General features: G+C 39.2%; 1 protein-coding gene across 1 annotated transcript in view; it reads left to right on the top strand.

The window, feature by feature from the left end:
* Nucleotides 1-14,445, top strand: part of KDM3B (lysine demethylase 3B) — a 55,078-nt gene extending 40,633 nt beyond the window's left edge. The window contains exons 17-24 of the mRNA XM_084535560.1: nucleotides 3,120-3,291; nucleotides 6,040-6,130; nucleotides 6,216-6,346; nucleotides 8,006-8,125; nucleotides 8,607-8,746; nucleotides 10,171-10,347; nucleotides 10,860-10,994; nucleotides 13,101-14,445. Coding sequence (XP_084391686.1) covers nucleotides 3,120-3,291; nucleotides 6,040-6,130; nucleotides 6,216-6,346; nucleotides 8,006-8,125; nucleotides 8,607-8,746; nucleotides 10,171-10,347; nucleotides 10,860-10,994; nucleotides 13,101-13,181 — 1,047 coding nt within the window. The 3' untranslated portion in view covers nucleotides 13,182-14,445. The remainder of the gene's footprint in view (nucleotides 1-3,119; nucleotides 3,292-6,039; nucleotides 6,131-6,215; nucleotides 6,347-8,005; nucleotides 8,126-8,606; nucleotides 8,747-10,170; nucleotides 10,348-10,859; nucleotides 10,995-13,100) is intronic.
* The last annotated feature ends 3,980 nt before the right edge of the window (nucleotides 14,446-18,425 follow it).

Raw genomic sequence — 18,425 nt, 5'->3', positions numbered from 1 at the left:
TTTAGAGGGACTTTGGGATCCTGGTGGATGACAAGCAATACATCCTCACAACAGAGAAGGCCAATAGCAATTTTGGGCTGCATTAGGAAGAGCTTTGTCAGTGTCAAGAGAGGTGGTCCTTCTACTCAACACAGGTAAGGCCGCACCTGGAGCAGTGTGTCCACTTCTGTGTTTCTAAGTATGAAAGAGACATGGATTTACTGGAGCAAGTCCAGTGAACGGTCACAAAGATGATTTAAAGGACTGAAGCATCTTTCAGGTAAGGAGAGGCTGACAAAGCTGGGATTATTCTGGCTGGACAAGAGAAGTTTTGCTGGATTGTGTGGAAAATCATATCAATGTGTATAAATACCTGATGGGAAGTAATGAAGAAGAGGGAACTAGACTCTTTTCAGTAGTGCACATGAACAGGACAAGATGCAGTGGGCACAAATTAAAAAAAAGAGAAGCTCAACCTGAACACAATAAACAGTTCTTCAGTGAGTGTGCTCAAATACTGGAAGAGGTGGCACCGAGAATTTGTGGAGTCTTCATTCTTGGAGATACTCAAAGCCCAACTGGAGATGGTCCTGGGCAACCTGCTGTGGCTGACCCTGATTGAGCAGGGAAGCGGAGTTGGACTAGATGTTTTCAAGAGGTCTTTTCCAGACTCTGTGGTTTTGTTGTTTTGTTGTTTTTTTTTCCTTTTTTTTTTTTTTTCAGAAGTTGGCAGGACTGAAGTAACATGCCCTTTTTGTTTTCTTAACCTTCAGTCTTCTGGAGTTGAGGTTTCATTGCTGCTTTCTAGATCTTAAAGGCTACGTGATAATATATTTGAAAAACAAAGCCACTTGTGTTATTCCCAAAGGGTTTTTTCCTTTTTTTTTTTTTTTTTTTTTTTTTTTTCTCCTCTTCATGGAGAATTTTGAATGAATAGGCATTGTCATTTAGGGAATAAAATGGGATACCATCCTGTTAGAGGCCTTCACAGAACAATCCAGCTGAAGCAGTGTTTAGTTACTGGGGTGTTCTAAAACAGTGTATCTTTACAGGTGCTTGCCTCTAGCTTTTTGGATATCTTTGCCTAGAACTCTGATGCTACTAGAATGTCTAGTGTCATATGTGCTCCTCAGGATTGTACTTAGCTCTTTCTTCATGTAAATAAAACCAAGGTCCACCTTCGAATCATTGCTAATGTGTAAGGCCCAGCTTGAAGTTAATTCAGCCTTTCACAGACACGTGAACTGTCATTTGAACGTAGGTAGCAGTAAACCTAAAGTTTTTCAGGTGGCATAGTCCATGTACAGTTTATTTTTTTCCCCTCTTAAGTCTTGCAACTCTAGTGATTGCAGTAAAGAGACTGAGACCCAAGTCGTCTTAAACTTAAAAGTCTTTGGCCACTGTTCGGAGGATTGTCTGATATACCTTTTTCCTAGTATTGTTAGTTTAGGAAACGCCTTGAGCGTTTATGGGGAGAGGCCACTCAAATTTTGGTTTGGATTGTGTGTATGTGGTTAGTCTAAATATCTTAAAACTCATTTTGCAAGTAAACAGGTGCTTTTCTGCCCCTTGATTTTGTACTAGAGAGTTAATGATGAACCATCATTGTATGTAAGGAATGAGGGAACTAGTTTAAAAAAAAAAAAAAAGGAAACGAAATCATATCAGAATATGGAAGTTTCATATCAGTTTGTTTTAATACAAATGCAATTTCTAGTGGTAGTGGCATTTGTGCTTAAACAGCAGGGTTGGTGGGACTCAAGACAATTCCACAAGTAGATTGACCTAGGATTGCCAGGCCTCCACCCAGCTGCTCTCCCTCTTCTACAACAGGACAAGAGCAGAAAGTAAGATGTAGCAGCTTGTGGGTCAAGGATAAAGACAAGGGAGATCAATTACCAGTTACAGTCACAGGCAAAACAGATGCAACTTGGGAAAAAATAATTTATTGCCAATTAATAACAGAGTGAGGTGATGAGAAACAAAGACAAAACTAAAGCACCTTATCTGCGCCCACCCCTCCTTCTTTCTAGGCTCAACTTCACTCCTTCATTCCTGCCTCTTCTACCTCTTGCCCCCACACTTAGTGGTGCAGGGTGACAGTGAACGGAGATTACAGACAGTTCATAACACTTGATCTCTGATTCTCCTTTCTCCTCACCCTTTTCCTGTGTTCCAGTGTGGGGTCCCTCCCATGGGATGCAGTCCTTCATGAACTCCTCCAACATAAGTCCTTCCCATGGGCTGCAGTTCTTCAAGAACTCCTCCAGCATGGATCTTTTCTACAGAATGCAATCCTTAAGGATTGCTTAAGGACTGCTCCAGTGTGGTGGTTCCTTATCGCCGTAGTTCCTTGCAGGAAGCCTGTTCCTGCATGAGCTCCTCTCCATCGGGTTGCATTTCCTGCCAGGAGCTTTCCCCAGCTTGGGCTCTCCATAGGCCACAGCTTCTTTCAGGCCAGATCCACTTGTATCACTGTGGGCTCCTCCACAAGCTGCATTGTGGAGATCTGCTCTGCTATGGTACGCTACAGGCTGCAGGGGGGCAGCCTGCTTCCACCATGGTCCCCTCGAAGGGCTGTGCGGGAATTTCTGCTCCGGTGCCTGGAGCACCTCTCTCTCATCTTTCTTCACTGACCTTGGTGTCTTCAGGGTTGTTTCCCTCACATTTCTTTTTCTCACTCCTTTCTCACCTCTGCGTATTGTGTTTTGTTTTGTTTTTTTCCCTTTCTTAAATACATCACAGAAGTGCCACCTGCATTGCTGATGGGCTGTGTAGTGTTCCTGTCCTGTGCCTGGTCAGAACTGTCCATGTCTGGCACAGGGCAGCCCCTGGTCTCATCTCACAGAGACCGCCCCTGCAGTCCCCCAACTACCACAGTCTTGGCTTGTAAACCCAAGACACTTCCCTTAGTAAGTCTAACAGAGCATTGCTTCTAAGGTAACTGCACATTGCCTGGAACTGAAGCTTGCTCTGATTCTGGCTGTATGTTTGATGAACAAAAAACAGACATGGGTGAAAACAGATTTGTGGTGTCCTTTATAAAATAGTAGTCAGGAGTCTCAGCTCTAAAGAACGTTTGGCTGCATGTGTAAGAAATTTGGTTACAGTGGAGTAAGCATGCATCTTTGTATTCTCAGCCCGTGCTGGTATCTGGTGTCCATAAGAAGTTGAAGTCAGAACTTTGGAAACCAGAAGCTTTCAGCCTGGAGTTTGGAGATCAAGATGTAGATTTGGTGAACTGCAGGAACTGTGCCATAATTTCAGACGTGAAAGTGCGTGACTTCTGGGATGGCTTTGAAATAATATCTAGTAAGTAATATCTATGGCTGACAAGTTGAACTGAGCAGTCTGTCTTGCTACCTTCAACTGCCCCTTTTCCACATGTTTTCTTAAAAAAAAAAATAATAATAATAATAAAAAAAAAAAGTTATAAATCTCATCCAAAGAAGCCATTGCTCCTTAGATGTTGCACACCCTAGAAATTATTTTAGTGAAGATGAAGTCTGGGTTGCTAAAGAAAACTCTGACATGTTATTTTGATATGTCAAAAGGTGATCCATTTAATGGGAAACTATTTTTTTGAACTTTCCTCAGTGAAAGTAATCATCACTTACCATTACGAAGACAGTAAGTGACTTGACAACCCTTGCTCCACTTCCAACTTCAACATTTGTTTTAAAACTAAAGGAAATCTGCAAAGCTAAAACAGACTGAAGGTTTTGAAACTAAAACTTAGACTTGATCCATCGCACCAACTAAATAAAATACTTTGTAATGTTAAGTTTATATAAATTATGAATAGCAGTGCTGTATGAGTGTTTCATGTGATAACACATTATTAATGCTTGAGTTCTGCTTTGAGAAATCCTTCTGTCAAGTGTGCATGTGGAAGCTAACCAGTTAAAATTCCTGGGGATAAAACTGGTCCATCTTCCGCTGGTCAGATTAAACAGCTTCTGAAAAGCAGGGAACACTGTTTTAGATTGTACACACCTGTATCAGCGTGGTCTTATATTTGCACATTTGTTGTGACGGTTTGTTGCAATGCTGTTGATTGTAGAACCGTTATCTATAAAGTGGTTTCCATGTTCACTGCTATGTGTACATAGGAAATATGTTGAACTGTTGGACAGTTTAATGGAATGCTTATTCAACAGCAAACAAGGTTATAGATTTTTAGACCACCAATATTCCCTTCCCTAGTCGTGTCTAGTCAAAGAATTGACAATTCTGGGCTTTTAAAAATATGGTTCCAAGTATACAGTCTTGTATTTTGTATCAGTAAATTTCATGCTATTCCCATTATTACTCAGACGTAAATGGCCTAGAGGGATATAACGGTATAGTCTTTCTCTGTATTAACTGTAATTGGCAAACTTTACAAACTTTTTTTTTTTTTTGCCAGGGTAATTTGTGAAAGTCGAATTATCTTCAAGTAATGTTATTTCTAGTTTGTCTCTAGATAGGTCCCTTTTAGCAAAATCAACTGTTGAATTCCTTTCAGACAATGCCTTTACCATACTTTGTATAAGACAAGTTAGGGATTCAGGTTGGAAAACCTTATTATTTTAGCAAGTTTATTTTAAATACGTTTTATTTATTGTTTTTTTCAGCCAAATGCAATCTCCAATTTAGAAGATGCTGACTTACAGAAAAATTGGGAATTATATAATGATTTTGGCTTCTCTGCATTACATGAATTATAGTTTTCTCAAATATGTGGATTATTTTCTCGTACTGTCATTTAGCTATTGAAGAGATGCAGAACAGCCTATTAATTTGGAGCTGGTTTTGAGATGATCCCTTAATTATGCTATATGATAGTTTATTTTAGTTAATTTTAATCTTTTGCTACTTACTTCTAATATCTGTGAGTTCTAAGTGGACTTCTGGCAGTTCTAACTTTGTTTGGACCATTCTTAGACTCGGCTTTCTTTGCTGATTAGATTTCTGGATTTTTTTCTGTTTCATATAATTTATCAGATCATTATGTTCTCCAGGTAGCTGTTCATTCTGTCCTTTCCGGGTAGCCTTCCTACAAGTTTCTTACCCTTGCTTGGAACAAAGATCCTTGATGAATTCAAAATCTCGAATACGGGAAGTTCTGAAACATCTTTATGTTTAAGTCCTTGAGCTTTTCAGTTCACTTGCCTCTCTAAAATGCCTAGCTCATCAAAATTTTATTTTGTTTACATCTGTCATTTTGTTTTACATATCTGCAGTTCTTCATTTAAAACAAATCTTTTTTTTTTATATTGCAAACTAGTGCTGTTTTCTGTAGCCTGTTAATTTATTATGCAGAAGTGATTCACAGGTCTCCAAGTCCTGGTTTCTTTTTACATACTTTCTCTTCCAGTGCTGTCAGCAGCTCTGCTAGCTTACACAGTCTGATTTTTGTTTGTCTGACAATCTACCTTGCTATGGTAGAAAAAGGAGATGTGGAGGTAGCAGACTGCAATCAGTCCTGTTTTCCATCTGATGATTTCTTCTAGAGTTGTGAAGAATCTGGTAAAGAGTGAACTCTGATTCCTCTGTATGTTTTATGCTTAGTCTTCTAAGCTGCAACATGTATGCACTTAATGCTTTCATAGCCATTCTAGCATCTGAGGCAAATAGCATTTGATGCTGAAACTAAAGTCTGTCTTCCTCCGTAACTGCCTGGTATTTAGCCTTTAAGCATGGTGTATCGTGGTTTCTTGTTTTATACTGAGGTTAGGATTGATTTCAGAGCATTAGACTTTGTTAAAGACAGTAAGATAAAATGCTTTGAAAAGCTTTTTTTCAGAGCTGAATAAAAACTTTCTTAAAATTTAGTAGCTGTGCAAGATCTGTTAGACTTCTGCTGTAGATAATGATATGACTGCTGTCTAATTGTTACACTGTTATTTGGTTGTATTATGATAATATTTGGGAGTGCCCCCCCCCAAAAAAAATCAGGACTCATTTTGCTGTGCAATGTAAAAGATCTTGCTACAAAAAACAAGTAGCTTAAACAGGGTCATGTGTTGTGGTAAAAAAAAGATACGACACGAATAAATCTTAATATGTTTCTTACAGAGAGGCTCAGGTCAGATGATGGTCAGCCAATGGTACTAAAGTTAAAGGATTGGCCTCCAGGGGAGGACTTTAGAGATATGATGCCTACAAGGTAAGTAAACCTTAGCAGCAGTGCACTAGAGATACATTGACAGTAGAGCATAGGAAAGCATGTTTTTTTTCTCTTTGCTCTCTAGGTTTGAGGACTTGATGGAAAATCTTCCTCTTCCTGAATATACCAAGAGGGATGGAAGATTGAATTTGGCCTCTAGGCTGCCAAGCTACTTTGTCCGTCCCGACTTGGGTCCCAAAATGTACAATGCTTATGGTATGTGAGAGTATTTCTGAAGATGTTGATTTTTGTGACTTTGTTATTTTTGGGGCATATGCAAGACTGTGGCATTAATCAAAACTTTGAGAACTTATCCTATAGCACACTTCTGTTTTTTTTGCATTCTTCCTGTGATCTATTCCTATGCTAGTCCTCTGATTCTTATGTGTGTCTTTTTTTGTGTTGTAGCTACCAAGCAATGTGATATAAGTTTGCAAACAATTATTATTCAGTACATGTAATAAGCGTAATAGTGAGACAGGATTCAATGAAAAGTTAGTATATTTTTGAGATCAAGTGCTACAGTTGAAAGGAAAATGGGTTAGCCAGTGGTTAAATGGGCTTAGCTTTGGCTTGAGGGAGGCCTGTCTTGGAGCTGGCTAGAACCGTCAGTAGTGCAGAGCAGCCCTTGGTCTCATCTCGTAGAGGCCAGCCCTGCATCACCTTGCTACCAAAACCTTGCAACGTAAACTCAGTAATTTTTTTTAGTGCTCTTTCAGTATTTAAGATACAGGGATGCAGTGTTTTTTAAGATTTTGAATTCCAATTGTATATATATGGCTCGAGTAACAAGTCCTCTGAGGACATGAAATATTTATCGTTTCATATTTTTGCACAACTGTATGACTACAAATAAAGGATTTAAGAAGTGGAGGGGGGGGATTACGACCTTAGGTAAATTGAGTGTTTTTTTTTCAATATTTAAAGGTGTCCAACGTTTTGGTTTATGTATTATTTGACCCATAAGTTGAGTGATGAAGGCTCTACACCAAAGAGCCTACACCTAGTTAAGCAATATAAAACTAAGAGTGCAGCAAGAAGCAAAGCAGTAAGTAAAGGTTAATTTTTCTTTGATACTTGATACTCCCAGAGGAGATGGTAAAACCAAAAGTAGAGAGAGTGCCATTGAAGGATCAGAGGAAGAGAGAGTCTTATGTGAGAAAGTGAAAGAATTGAGCAGTAAAAATTTGAAGTCTCATTCTAGTCTCATTACTCATAGCCCCTTTAGAGGAATGAGTATAAAGGTATAAGCACTTGAGAGTCTACAGGTGTTTTCCTTTACTCAATTGTAATCTGAATTGTTAACAATGATTTGGACAATAACTACTGTGACTTCAGTGGACCACATGGATTTTACAGCTAAGAAAAAATCCTTAACTGCTGGAGGTGTATACTTGTGACAGTCCAATGATGTGATACGCACAGGATGTTGCTAATGCTAGTTATGGCAGCTGAGGTTTCTCTTGTACTACCAAGCAAAGGAAGTCAGTGCCAGAGAACACGTAGGTAGGTAGTATGCCAGAGAATGCATACTACCTACCTGTATTACAAAAGCAAAGTTCCCTACTGTAGATTTTATAAATGACCCTCAGGGAGACAAAATTGTTGAGTACAAATTCAGTCTGTTTTTAAAATGCTTGTTTTCTCGTGATGGGTTGAACTATACTTGCTGCTTCTATTTAAAAATAAAAATACTAATTTTCAGTAAACTTTTTACTTATGCCATATATGACATGAAAATTACTACAGCTGCTCATTGACATTGGTTTCTGCTTTCATTGCTGCATAAAGGCAGCAGATTAGAGAGCTTTTTCAGTAAGGTTAATTTTTTAGAATCATAAATAGGATCTTATTTTATTTTACACTATTTTATAGGCTTAATCACTGCAGAAGATAGACGAGTGGGTACTACAAACCTGCATTTGGATGTGTCTGATGCTGTTAATGTCATGGTGTACGTTGGCATTCCCATTGGGGAAGGAACCCATGATGATGGTAATGTTTGAGGAAAGATGTTTTCAGTCCGTTAAAAATCAATTGTGTATGTGAAACTATACTTTTTATTGCTTAAGCTTATCGTAACTGAGAGACATAACCCAAATATTTTTGTTATATATTTAGTTTGCTACATCTGCAGCATATATTTAGAAGTGCAGTAATATTTCATTGGTTCCCAACTGTCAAAGAAGCAGAGCTTTCATGGAAATTAGACACATGTGCCTCAAGAAAGTAGGAGAAAGGTTACTTTTTCTTCTCCTTATATTTGAATAATTACAGCTAGTTCGGTTTGAATTCATGACTGAGTTTTCTGACTAGCTGTCAATTGTCACACTTCCTGAATTTTAAGGTGAAGCTTGAGGCACTTAGAAAGGGTGCTCTAATGCAGCAGTTGCAGTGTGGCTGGACTTTGTGTCTCAAAAGTCTACTTCCTGTAAGCTTCACAATCATATTGGTTTCATGTGGATTCCCCTTTCAGAAGTTTTGAAAACAATTGATGAGGGAGATGCTGATGATGTAACAAAGCAGCGAATCCATGAAGGAAGAGAAAAACCTGGAGCACTGTGGCATATCTATGCTGCCAAGGATGCTGAAAAGATAAGGGAACTTCTCCGGAAGGTATGTTTTTGACAAAGTCTTGAGCCTACATGTTATCTCGACAAGCTTAATTATAGCAGCTGAATGATACAAATTGCTATTGACATCGAGTGCATACATATTTTTAAACTGTCTTTGAGGACATTATTTTTTTTTTCCACAGGTTTTTAGCCTGGTCTAGGATCTTCATGCTAATTACTAATGTATATCGTGCTAGTTAAAACCTAGATGAACTTGATGAAGTAGCATCTGTCGTGGTTCCACTCGAGTGGGCAGCCGAGCTCCACCACAGCCGCTCTCTCACTCCCCCTCCTCAAAGAGGAATGGGGAGAAAATATGTGAAAAGGGCTCAAGGGTTGAGATAAGGACGAGAAAATCACGCAATAATTATTGTAGCGGGCAAAACAGACTCAGCATAAGAAGATAGTAAGATTTATTGCTCATTACTAACAAGCGAGAGAAGTGAGAAACAAAGGAAAGAAACCAAAAGCACCTTCCCCCCCCCATCCACCCTCTTCCACCTCCTCCCCTCGAGCGGCGCAGGGGAATGGGGGAATGGGGGTTATGGTTAGTCTACAGCACTTCTTCTCTGCCGCTCCTTCTCGGTCACTCTTGTCCCCTGTGCTGTGGGGTCCCACCCACGGGATGCAGTCCTTGATGAACTGATCCGGCGTGGGCTTCCCACAGGCAGCAGCTCTTCCAGAACTGCTCCAGATATGGGTCCGTACCACGGGGTCCATCCCTCAGGAGAAAACTGCTCCAACCTGGCTCCCCTACGGGCAGCAGCTCCTGCCGGGTCACCTGCTCCTGCGTGGGCTCCTCTCCACGGGCTACAGGTCTGGCCCAAAATCTGCTCTGGCAGGGGTCTTCCACAGGCAGCAGCCTCCGTCGGTGCAGGGCCACCTGCTCCACCGTGGTCTCCTCCACGGGCTGCAGCGTGGAACCCTGCTCCACTGTGGTACTCCATGGGCTGCAGGGGGACATCCTGCTTCACCATGGTCCTCACCACAGGCTGAAGGGGACTTCTGCTCCGGCGCCTGGAGCACCTCTCCCCCTCCTTCTACACTGACCTTGGCACCTGCAAGGCTGTTTCTCACTCCCTTCGCTCTCCTGGCTGCTATGTGGCGCAGCGTTTTTTTCCCTGTCTTAAATATGCTCTCACAGAGGCGCAAACAACATTGCTTATTGGCTCAGATCTGGAAAACAATGGGGCCCTTCCCAAACATGGGGCAGCTTCTAGATCTTTCTCACAGAAACCATCCCTATGGCCCCCTGCTACCAAAACCTTGCCACGTAAACCCACTACAGCATCCCACTTTGAAATAGTTTAAGGATATGTTTGGTATGTGTTTTGGTACAGAGCTTTTTGTGAGACAGCAGTATTGAGGTACTGTGTCATGGCTTTTTTTTTTATTATTGTTATTAATCTTGTATCTTGGCCCTAGGTTGGAGAAGAGCAAGGCCAAGAAAATCCCCCAGATCATGACCCTATTCATGACCAAAGCTGGTACTTGGACCAGACCTTACGAAAGCGACTCTATGATGAGTATGGTGTACAAGGTTGGGCAATAGTGCAGTTCCTAGGAGATGCTGTGTTCATTCCTGCTGGTGCTCCCCATCAGGTAAGTATGCCAACTCTATGCCATATTGACAAATGGAATTGAATTAGAAGCACAGTAGAACTGTGACTTCCAAATAACTGTTAGTTATTGTTGCTGATTTATGTTCCTTCTTCTGTGCATGCAGTTCTTACAGGATTTATTTGAATTGAATCTTCATCATTATGTTAGTAAAAATGATACAAATACCTGAATGATGTGTACAATAGTGTGATAGAATTAAGAAAATATTTAGAACAAATAGTTGGAAAACATTTCTGCATGGTAAAACTTCAGACTAGGGAAGAGAATTCTGATAAAGTGTGGAGAAGAGATGGGAAGTTATGTTTTGCAAGAGTAGCATGTGAGGGAGGACAAGGGAACATCTGAGATGTCATGTATTTTGTTCTAACATTAGAGACACAATTTTATTTGAAACCAGAATAGGCTTCAATGCCTGTTTCTGGTAAGCAAATGCAGAAGAACCAAACATCCTGTTTTTATTTTTTGTATTAATTCTGTATGGTTTGTTCTAGGTCCATAATTTGTACAGCTGCATTAAAGTGGCAGAAGATTTTGTATCTCCAGAACATGTGAAGCACTGCTTCCGTCTGACCCAGGAGTTCAGGCATCTGTCTAATACACATACAAACCATGAGGATAAACTGCAGGTAACCATTTTATGATGGTAGTCACTAAATACATCCTGTGTTTGGCCACATTTGTTCAGTATTAGAAACGTGCAACTAAAGATTTAAAACAAACAACAACAACAAAACAACTTTACACAACTTCGGAGGTTCTCATTTGATAAGTATTTCAAATAATAATTGTGTATCTATGTCTACAGTATCATATAAACAAAAATTAGTAATAAACTTCTAACTTTCCAAAGAACTATCCCACTATTGGACTAGTGCATGTTTCAGTTTTAATTAGTTTATAAATGGCTGAATCCTGAATAGCAGTGATGTATAGCAGGAAAAAATCCTTACAAAAAAAGCAAAAAGCAATGTTTTGTTTTGAAGAGATGTTTATTTCACTAACAACACCTGTATTTGTTTTTGTATTACCTGAAAGAGAGTTGCTGTGGACTGAAAGGCTTGCTTATTTAAACTAATCCTGAAAAGGAAAATGAAGTGTGTTTTGGCTTTGAAGAAATGCAACTGCTTAAACCAGTAACTAAACACAGAATATTATGTTCACTAAAAAGAAATAGAACATTGTGTTTAAGGCAGTAAGTCATACATAAGGAAGATTGTAAGGAGGCCTTTCTTGATTTCACTGATACGTGCCTCTAAAGAGTTAATATTTGTGTAGTTTACAAATTTTGTTGTCAGCATTGTTTTTGTATTAGCAATCTCATGCATGTAAAATGAAGGTGGAGCAGAAATCTGCTGAATGGCTCTTCTTGAAAAGATGACTACTCAATATGTAACCATGCTCCAGTATGTCACGCAAGAACATCAGGACTTCCCATGTTGATTCTCTCAACGAATTTGGTGAAAATTTGCTGTGAGCTTCTATATGTTTTTACATGAGATTTTGAAGTAAAGCAGAACTCTCAACTCTCACTGCACAGGATTTTAAAGTAAAACAGTACTCTAAACACACGTTGTCAGGATTCATCTTCGAACACTGCAGCTCTTCAGCTGTAGTTATAAAGATGAGGTAGTGTGCCTATAAATGAATAGGTTGCAAAAAATGAAGAATGCTCATTAAAAATTATAGATTAAAAATTATAATATAAAAGCTGTTTACTTACTGACAAAGTAGCCCGGTGAAAATGAATAGTGGTTACATTTAGGTTGGATATTAGGAAACACTTCTACTCTGGGAGGGTTGTGAGGCATTGGACCAGGCTGCCCAGGGAAGTAGTTGAGTCATTATCCCTGAAGGCATTTAAAAGATGTGCAGATGTGGTTCTTAGGGATGTGATTTAGTGGTAGACTTGGCAGTGCTAGGTTAATGGTTGGACTTGATGATCTTGGAGGTCTTTCCCAACCTAAAGGATTCTGTGATTCTATGATTTGTGCCTCATAAGCGATCTTTGCAATGTTTACTTTCTTATTTTTCCTCGTTTTCCTGTAATATAGTATTAATGTATTATAATATTTTTATATGTACGTATGTTTTTGTGATAGACGTATGTATATGGGGTAGAATAACTCAAGTCCTTTAACTGTCACACAAATGATACACAAGACTGAGATCATGTGTATATTGGGGAAAAATATTGGTGCTTCACAGTTAATTGAACTGGCACAGTTAAACTACTTGAAACTGAATTCAAATAAATCTGAAACAAGATATAGCTTTGACTGTTAGATAGCTCAACATAGAACAGAATACTGTGGTTACTAGTGGATTTTTCACCTCTAATCTTGCTTGCCTTTCTGTAAGATGCATAAGTTCCTTTTGGGCTTGATTCATATGTATCTATAAGTGACTTGGATCAAAAGGACTTCTTCAAAGTAAAGCCTTTGAATGACTTAAAAGTGTACTTCCTCATAGCTCTCATAAAGTAGAGACTTTATCTTAAAACAACATGAGTAAGTCAGTTGCTGTGGAACCAAATTGCTGCATGTAGGTCTCAGAAATATTTGTGTAGTCTAGCTGTGACAGTTTAAATGTGTGCTGATATACTAAAGCAGTAACATTATATACTTTGTGTATACTTGCTAACTATCACAAATTCAGCTGCCAGCATTGATTGCATAGGTACGTTAGACTCCTTGTTAGTCTGGAGAAGTTGATTTTTTTTTCTCCTTTTACAGGTGAAGAACATTATCTACCACGCAGTGAAAGATGCTGTTGGCACACTGAAGGCTCATGAATCCAAACTAGCTAGATCATAGGAACTGCTAATTCCAAATGCCCTGTGAAGTAAGCCTTTTGCTCACAGTATATACAGGGACTGCACGACTGCCTCTGCAGGAGCAGAGGCTTCTCACTAAGAGCTGGTGTGGTCAGTATTACACACACTCTTCAGCCACTGTTTTCTACGCTGCCTCAATGCTGAAGGTCTAATGGAAGGTTGCACTGTTACATGCAGAATTCCAGATTCTAATGAAAGGTGCCATGTCCCTTTCTTGTGGCCTTTTGCAAATTGGAAGAACATGGAAACCACTTGGTGTTCCTGCATATTATAAATAGAAATGGTGTAAAGAGTGTGGATGTTTTTCCTCATGCCTAGTTAGTCTCCACAAAGTTAGAAGGAATTTGCTGGAGGTGGGTTGTCCTACTGCAGATTTAGTTGATAGCTGCTAAAGGAGTGTGACCAACAGTAGCCCAACTGCAGAAATTTAAGTAAACTTCCCATGTGAAATACAGGCCAAGGAAAAAGACAAAGCTATTCTCTGCACTCCCCTTCTTGTAGCCATTTCTCTATACACTGTAGAGTTGCAGAAATAAAGGGAGAACCCACTTTTTTTTTCCCCCAGAAGACTCCAGAAATAGGAGAATTGTGTATTTAGTGAAAAACTAGGTTTGTAGTGAAACAGTTAATATTTCATGAAAGTAGATATTTTTAGTATTTTTGAAGTACCACAACTGTTCTTGGATTTTCAAGGAAAGGTGCATTACATTTAGTCTTCCTTTCAATAAAATAAAGAAGTGATTTTTAGAAAGCAGTCCAAAATAGCACAAAAACAGCCAAAGGAGAGTGAATAGAAATTGACACCCCACCTCCCTTGCCCATATTCCTCACCCACTTTCTCTATCCCCATGTCTCCGCTGCTTCCTCAGAAAGAGAAGTGAAAAGAACTATGAACTCTGTTCTCATGTAGAGATGTTGTACATCTCTCCCTGCACTGGTAACTGCAGGCAATAGTTCACCCCCAAACCAGTGCTTGCTGAAAACATCTATCCTTTCCAAAAGTGAAGGAAATGTTAACTTTCAGAATCAATTTTGTCCAGAACTATTTTAAGTAAAATGTTTCTGCTTGATAGAACTGTATTCAGAATTTGCTAATGTCAGCATTGATGCAATGGATTTCATTGTCTGGGTACATGGGGAAATATATCTACCTTATATCCAGCTGTACTGTAGTGCCACCTGCAGGCCTGTTAATATGTTCACGGTTATTTCATTTTTTTAAAAATAAAAGTCATTTACTGTAACAGTCTGGGCAATTTCTTTCAGTTTTGGCCACTGATACGCCTGCTTTGAAGTTATCTCAGTTTCTGCTAGTGGTAGTGTAGGCTAGCTGATAATTTCTTGCCCTGGGTCTGGCTTGGGTATTTTAGGCATGGGGTCCCAAATATGTATATGCAGGCAGCATACCAAGCTGTCTCCAGGCTCTTGATTAAAACTAACTCATGAGTTAATTTTGGCAGAGTATCTGTCTTGTCATAAACCACATCTCTTGTGCTGTGCTCCTTGCCTCTTGCAATCTTTCTACCAGGCTGGGATTCAGAGCTGCCCTCTCTACTGAAGAAATAGATGGGCTTGTAAAGATTTCTTGGTTTCTGGCCTTGGAGATTGTGATGTCAGTAGCAGTTCTTTTCACTGACCTGTTGGCTGGCAGCATTTCAGGTTGATTGCTTGATTCGAGTAGTTTAATCCTTGGATTCATACCCTTGCAGCTGTCCTTCAAGTATGGGCTATGCCAGTCTTCTGCAGATTAAAAGGATTATCCCAGAGCCATTAAACATTCAGCATCAGTATTATACCTGTTACACAGAGTTCCTTGTGCTCTCCTAATGGACTCTGTGCATACAATCCATTCTCAATGTCTAGTTCTGGTTGAGATGTTTCCCCGTTTTTGCATATGTATCAGCAATTATGGGAGTTAGATGAAGATCATAAGGACAAAGACTTAGCTGTGTGTAATACAATAGCTGGGTCATCTGCAGTGCGGTGATCTACAGCAAGAGTTCTGCATCTCATAATGAGCCTTTGTTTGGTTTGAGTCTATCAAACATTGTTTTTGACTCTTGAATTTCCTCTTTAACAATCGTAGAGTACAATTAATCTAAGGCAATATTCAAACAAAAACAGAAGAATGATTTGCACAAAAATTACAGATTAGAATTAAGAAATACATAGCAAATTTTAGATCATATAAGACAGGAAAAAAATGTAAATTGATTGGTCAAATCAGCGCTAACTTATATTTGACCATTTTTATCCTTTATCTGGATTGTATAGATCAAGAGGTAGAGGCTACCACTTCCTTTGGCAAGTTTTTCCAAGTAGGTATTTTTTTATAAGAGGTACAGATTGGCATTTAGCTAGATTCAGAATCCACTTACCAGTTGTTGCTTGTTTTCTACCAACGTAAGATTTTCAGTTGATTAAAAATGAATTGTCAGCTCCTAGAACTCTGTCCAACTAATTAAAATATAACTGCCACTGTACAAAAATTTCAGAATGTTTGAAATAGAATTTTCATATACCATGTATCAGCAAACATACATTTTTGTATATTAATTTAAAATATGTAGATCATATATATAACCATGTAGAGAGAGAGATGTATATATTTTTATAAGTGTATATGCGTAGTTATATATGTGTCTGTTTATATATAAAATCCCAGACAACTGAGGGGTTGGTTGTTTTGGTTGTGTTTTCTTTCAAACATCCTTAGCTTTTACATGACATTTATTCTACTGAATGTGGTCTTTCTATTACTAAATGGAACTGCATAAGACAGTGGGCAGGCAGCGTTTTTTAATATTAGCTAAAACCTTGCTGTGTCTTGGTATCTTGTGGAACTACAGGCAAATGAGAGAAGGGATTCAGGCTGTTACAGCTGTTTACCTGCCCAAGTGAATTTAGATTCCATTCACAATACAGAAGGTTAATGTGTGTTCAACCATGCAAGAGGGCATACGCAGCATTATCATTTAACAGTTTCACAGATACTTCAAAGCATTACACAGGACGCACTCATCTCTTTTTCTCAGTCTCAGATGAAGGGAAAGAAATGCCTTTTCAACCTAACAACTTCATCCCTTATTTGATGTTGATTAAAAATACCACAGTCCACAAAGGTTAATTTTACAACATTTAATAATTTATCTGTTTATAAACAGTACTCTGAGGAAACTGAACAAGGCAACATAAATGAGAAAGAAAAAAAAGTAATACATTGAAGGATGTATAATTCATTTAAAACTCTGATAGATTCTGACGTCACCTCTTATAGAACCTGGGGATGTGGAATCAGGATAGTATTGAAGGGAAGTTAGGTGTTAAACAGTAAGTTGGATTTACCTGCAATACAAAGATGAAAAGTTTTCAGGCACAGATATTCTCTAAAATGTATTGCATATAGGACTTCCCTTCTCTTTCCTCACTTCTTTAGTTGTGAGGTGTTGGTTGAAATGTATTATGTGCTAGTGAATTACTCATGCATCTAGCATGTCTTACAAGTATTGTTTAAGTAGAAAATGAGCATGGAACTACACAGCATGGAAGTGAAGCATAGCATGAAAGCACCTGTGGACAATACATCTTACTGGTAAGTAAACTCATCTTAATGTCACCTTCAGTGTTTCCCCTAACTTAAGCCACGTCTGTTTGGGTTGCATAGACCTGCTTGTGGTCACTATCTCCCATTGCACCCCAGAGTCTGAAATCAGCCCATAGCTTCCTTTCCTCTTAAGTGGCAGTGTTTCTAAGATCTGTAATCTCAACCACTGAAAAACAGCTGCATACTCCCACTAGGCATTTGAAAAATAACCAGGTACAACTCATCTTACTTTTGTTTATGTCCATCTTCCCCCTCCACCCCCCTTGGAAGAACTTTTTATTTTATCTTTGTGCTTATATACAGACTCATACAAAAAATGGTAAAGTGAGTTTCAAGATGTAGAATTAATAAAATAAAGCTGCTTTCAGTATGAAGGTCTCTTCTAAACTAAATGGCTTCCAATCACAAAGCAAAACAGGTGAGAAAAGGAAATGTTCTCAGAATAATCTTATCCAGTTCTAGGGCCTTACTTCTACGATGTCAGTTTACATTGTCAATTTACACTTTGTCTCTGTTTTCCTTAGTCCTTTCAAGGTTTGATACTCTTACATTACAAAGTGCACCTTTAAATTTCAGAGGTGGGGCTTCTATTGAGATCTTCCACTTCACCTTTCTTCCTAAGACCATTATTTATCGTGCTATTTTTTTTCCAGAGCTACTGTGTTCTTCAGCACTGAGTAATTGTCATTTCTGTTCATTAGAGCAGCTTCTGCCTGAACCTCAGTTTTGGTAGGATCTCCACATCTGACCTGGCATTGGTGTAAATGTAGCTTTGCTCAAGTTTCTCTAGTCAAGGAAGATATGATTCCCTTGCCTCACTGTTTAGGCCATAAAATGGATTGTTATTCGACCATTTTAAACATTTGTAGAACACACATCTGTCATCAGGACATGAAAGGACATGAAACTGTTGGAGAGTGTCCAGAGGAGGGCTACGAAGATGGTGAAAGGCCTTGAGGGGAAGACGTACGAAGAACGGCTGAGGTCACTGGGCCTGTTCAGCCTGGAGAAGAGGAGGCTGAGGGGAGACCTCATCACAGTCTACAACTTCCTCGTAAGGGGGTGTCGAGAGGCAGGAGACCTTTTCTCCATTAACACTAGTGACAGGACCCGCGGGAACGGGGTTAAGCTGAGGCAGGGGAAATTTAGGCTTGACGTCAGGAGGGGGTTCTTCACAGAGAGGGTGGTTGCACACTGGAACAGGCTCCCCAGGGAAGTGGTCACTGCACCGAGCCTGTCTGAATTTAAGAAGAGATTGGACTGTGCACTTAGTCACATGGTCTGAACTTTTGGGTAGACCTGTGCGGTGTCAAGAGTTGGACTTGATGATCCTTAAGGGTCCCTTCCAACTCAGGATATTCTATGATTCTATGATCAGTTACTTCAGCAATAGTGTATCTGGTGGTAGAAAATACACAGCCTTAATTTGAAAGCAATCAATGAATTGCTTTCCTGGATAAGTCTTACAATCTTAGTTACACAACACTATGCAACATTACTAATAACTTAATAATAAATCATTCTATTTCAGTTTGACCTACAGCAGTCTTTTGTTACAAAAATAGCTTTTCAGTACCAGCAGCTTCTCCTTGTGAGAAGGTAATTAATTTCTCATTCTTC

Source organism: Aythya ferina (genome assembly GCF_964211825.1).
Source record: "Aythya ferina genome assembly, chromosome: 14".
In the NCBI taxonomy this organism is placed as follows: Eukaryota; Metazoa; Chordata; class Aves; order Anseriformes; family Anatidae; genus Aythya; species Aythya ferina.
The sequence above is the reverse complement of the archived record's forward strand: the minus strand, read 5'-3'. Positions and strand labels throughout refer to the sequence as shown.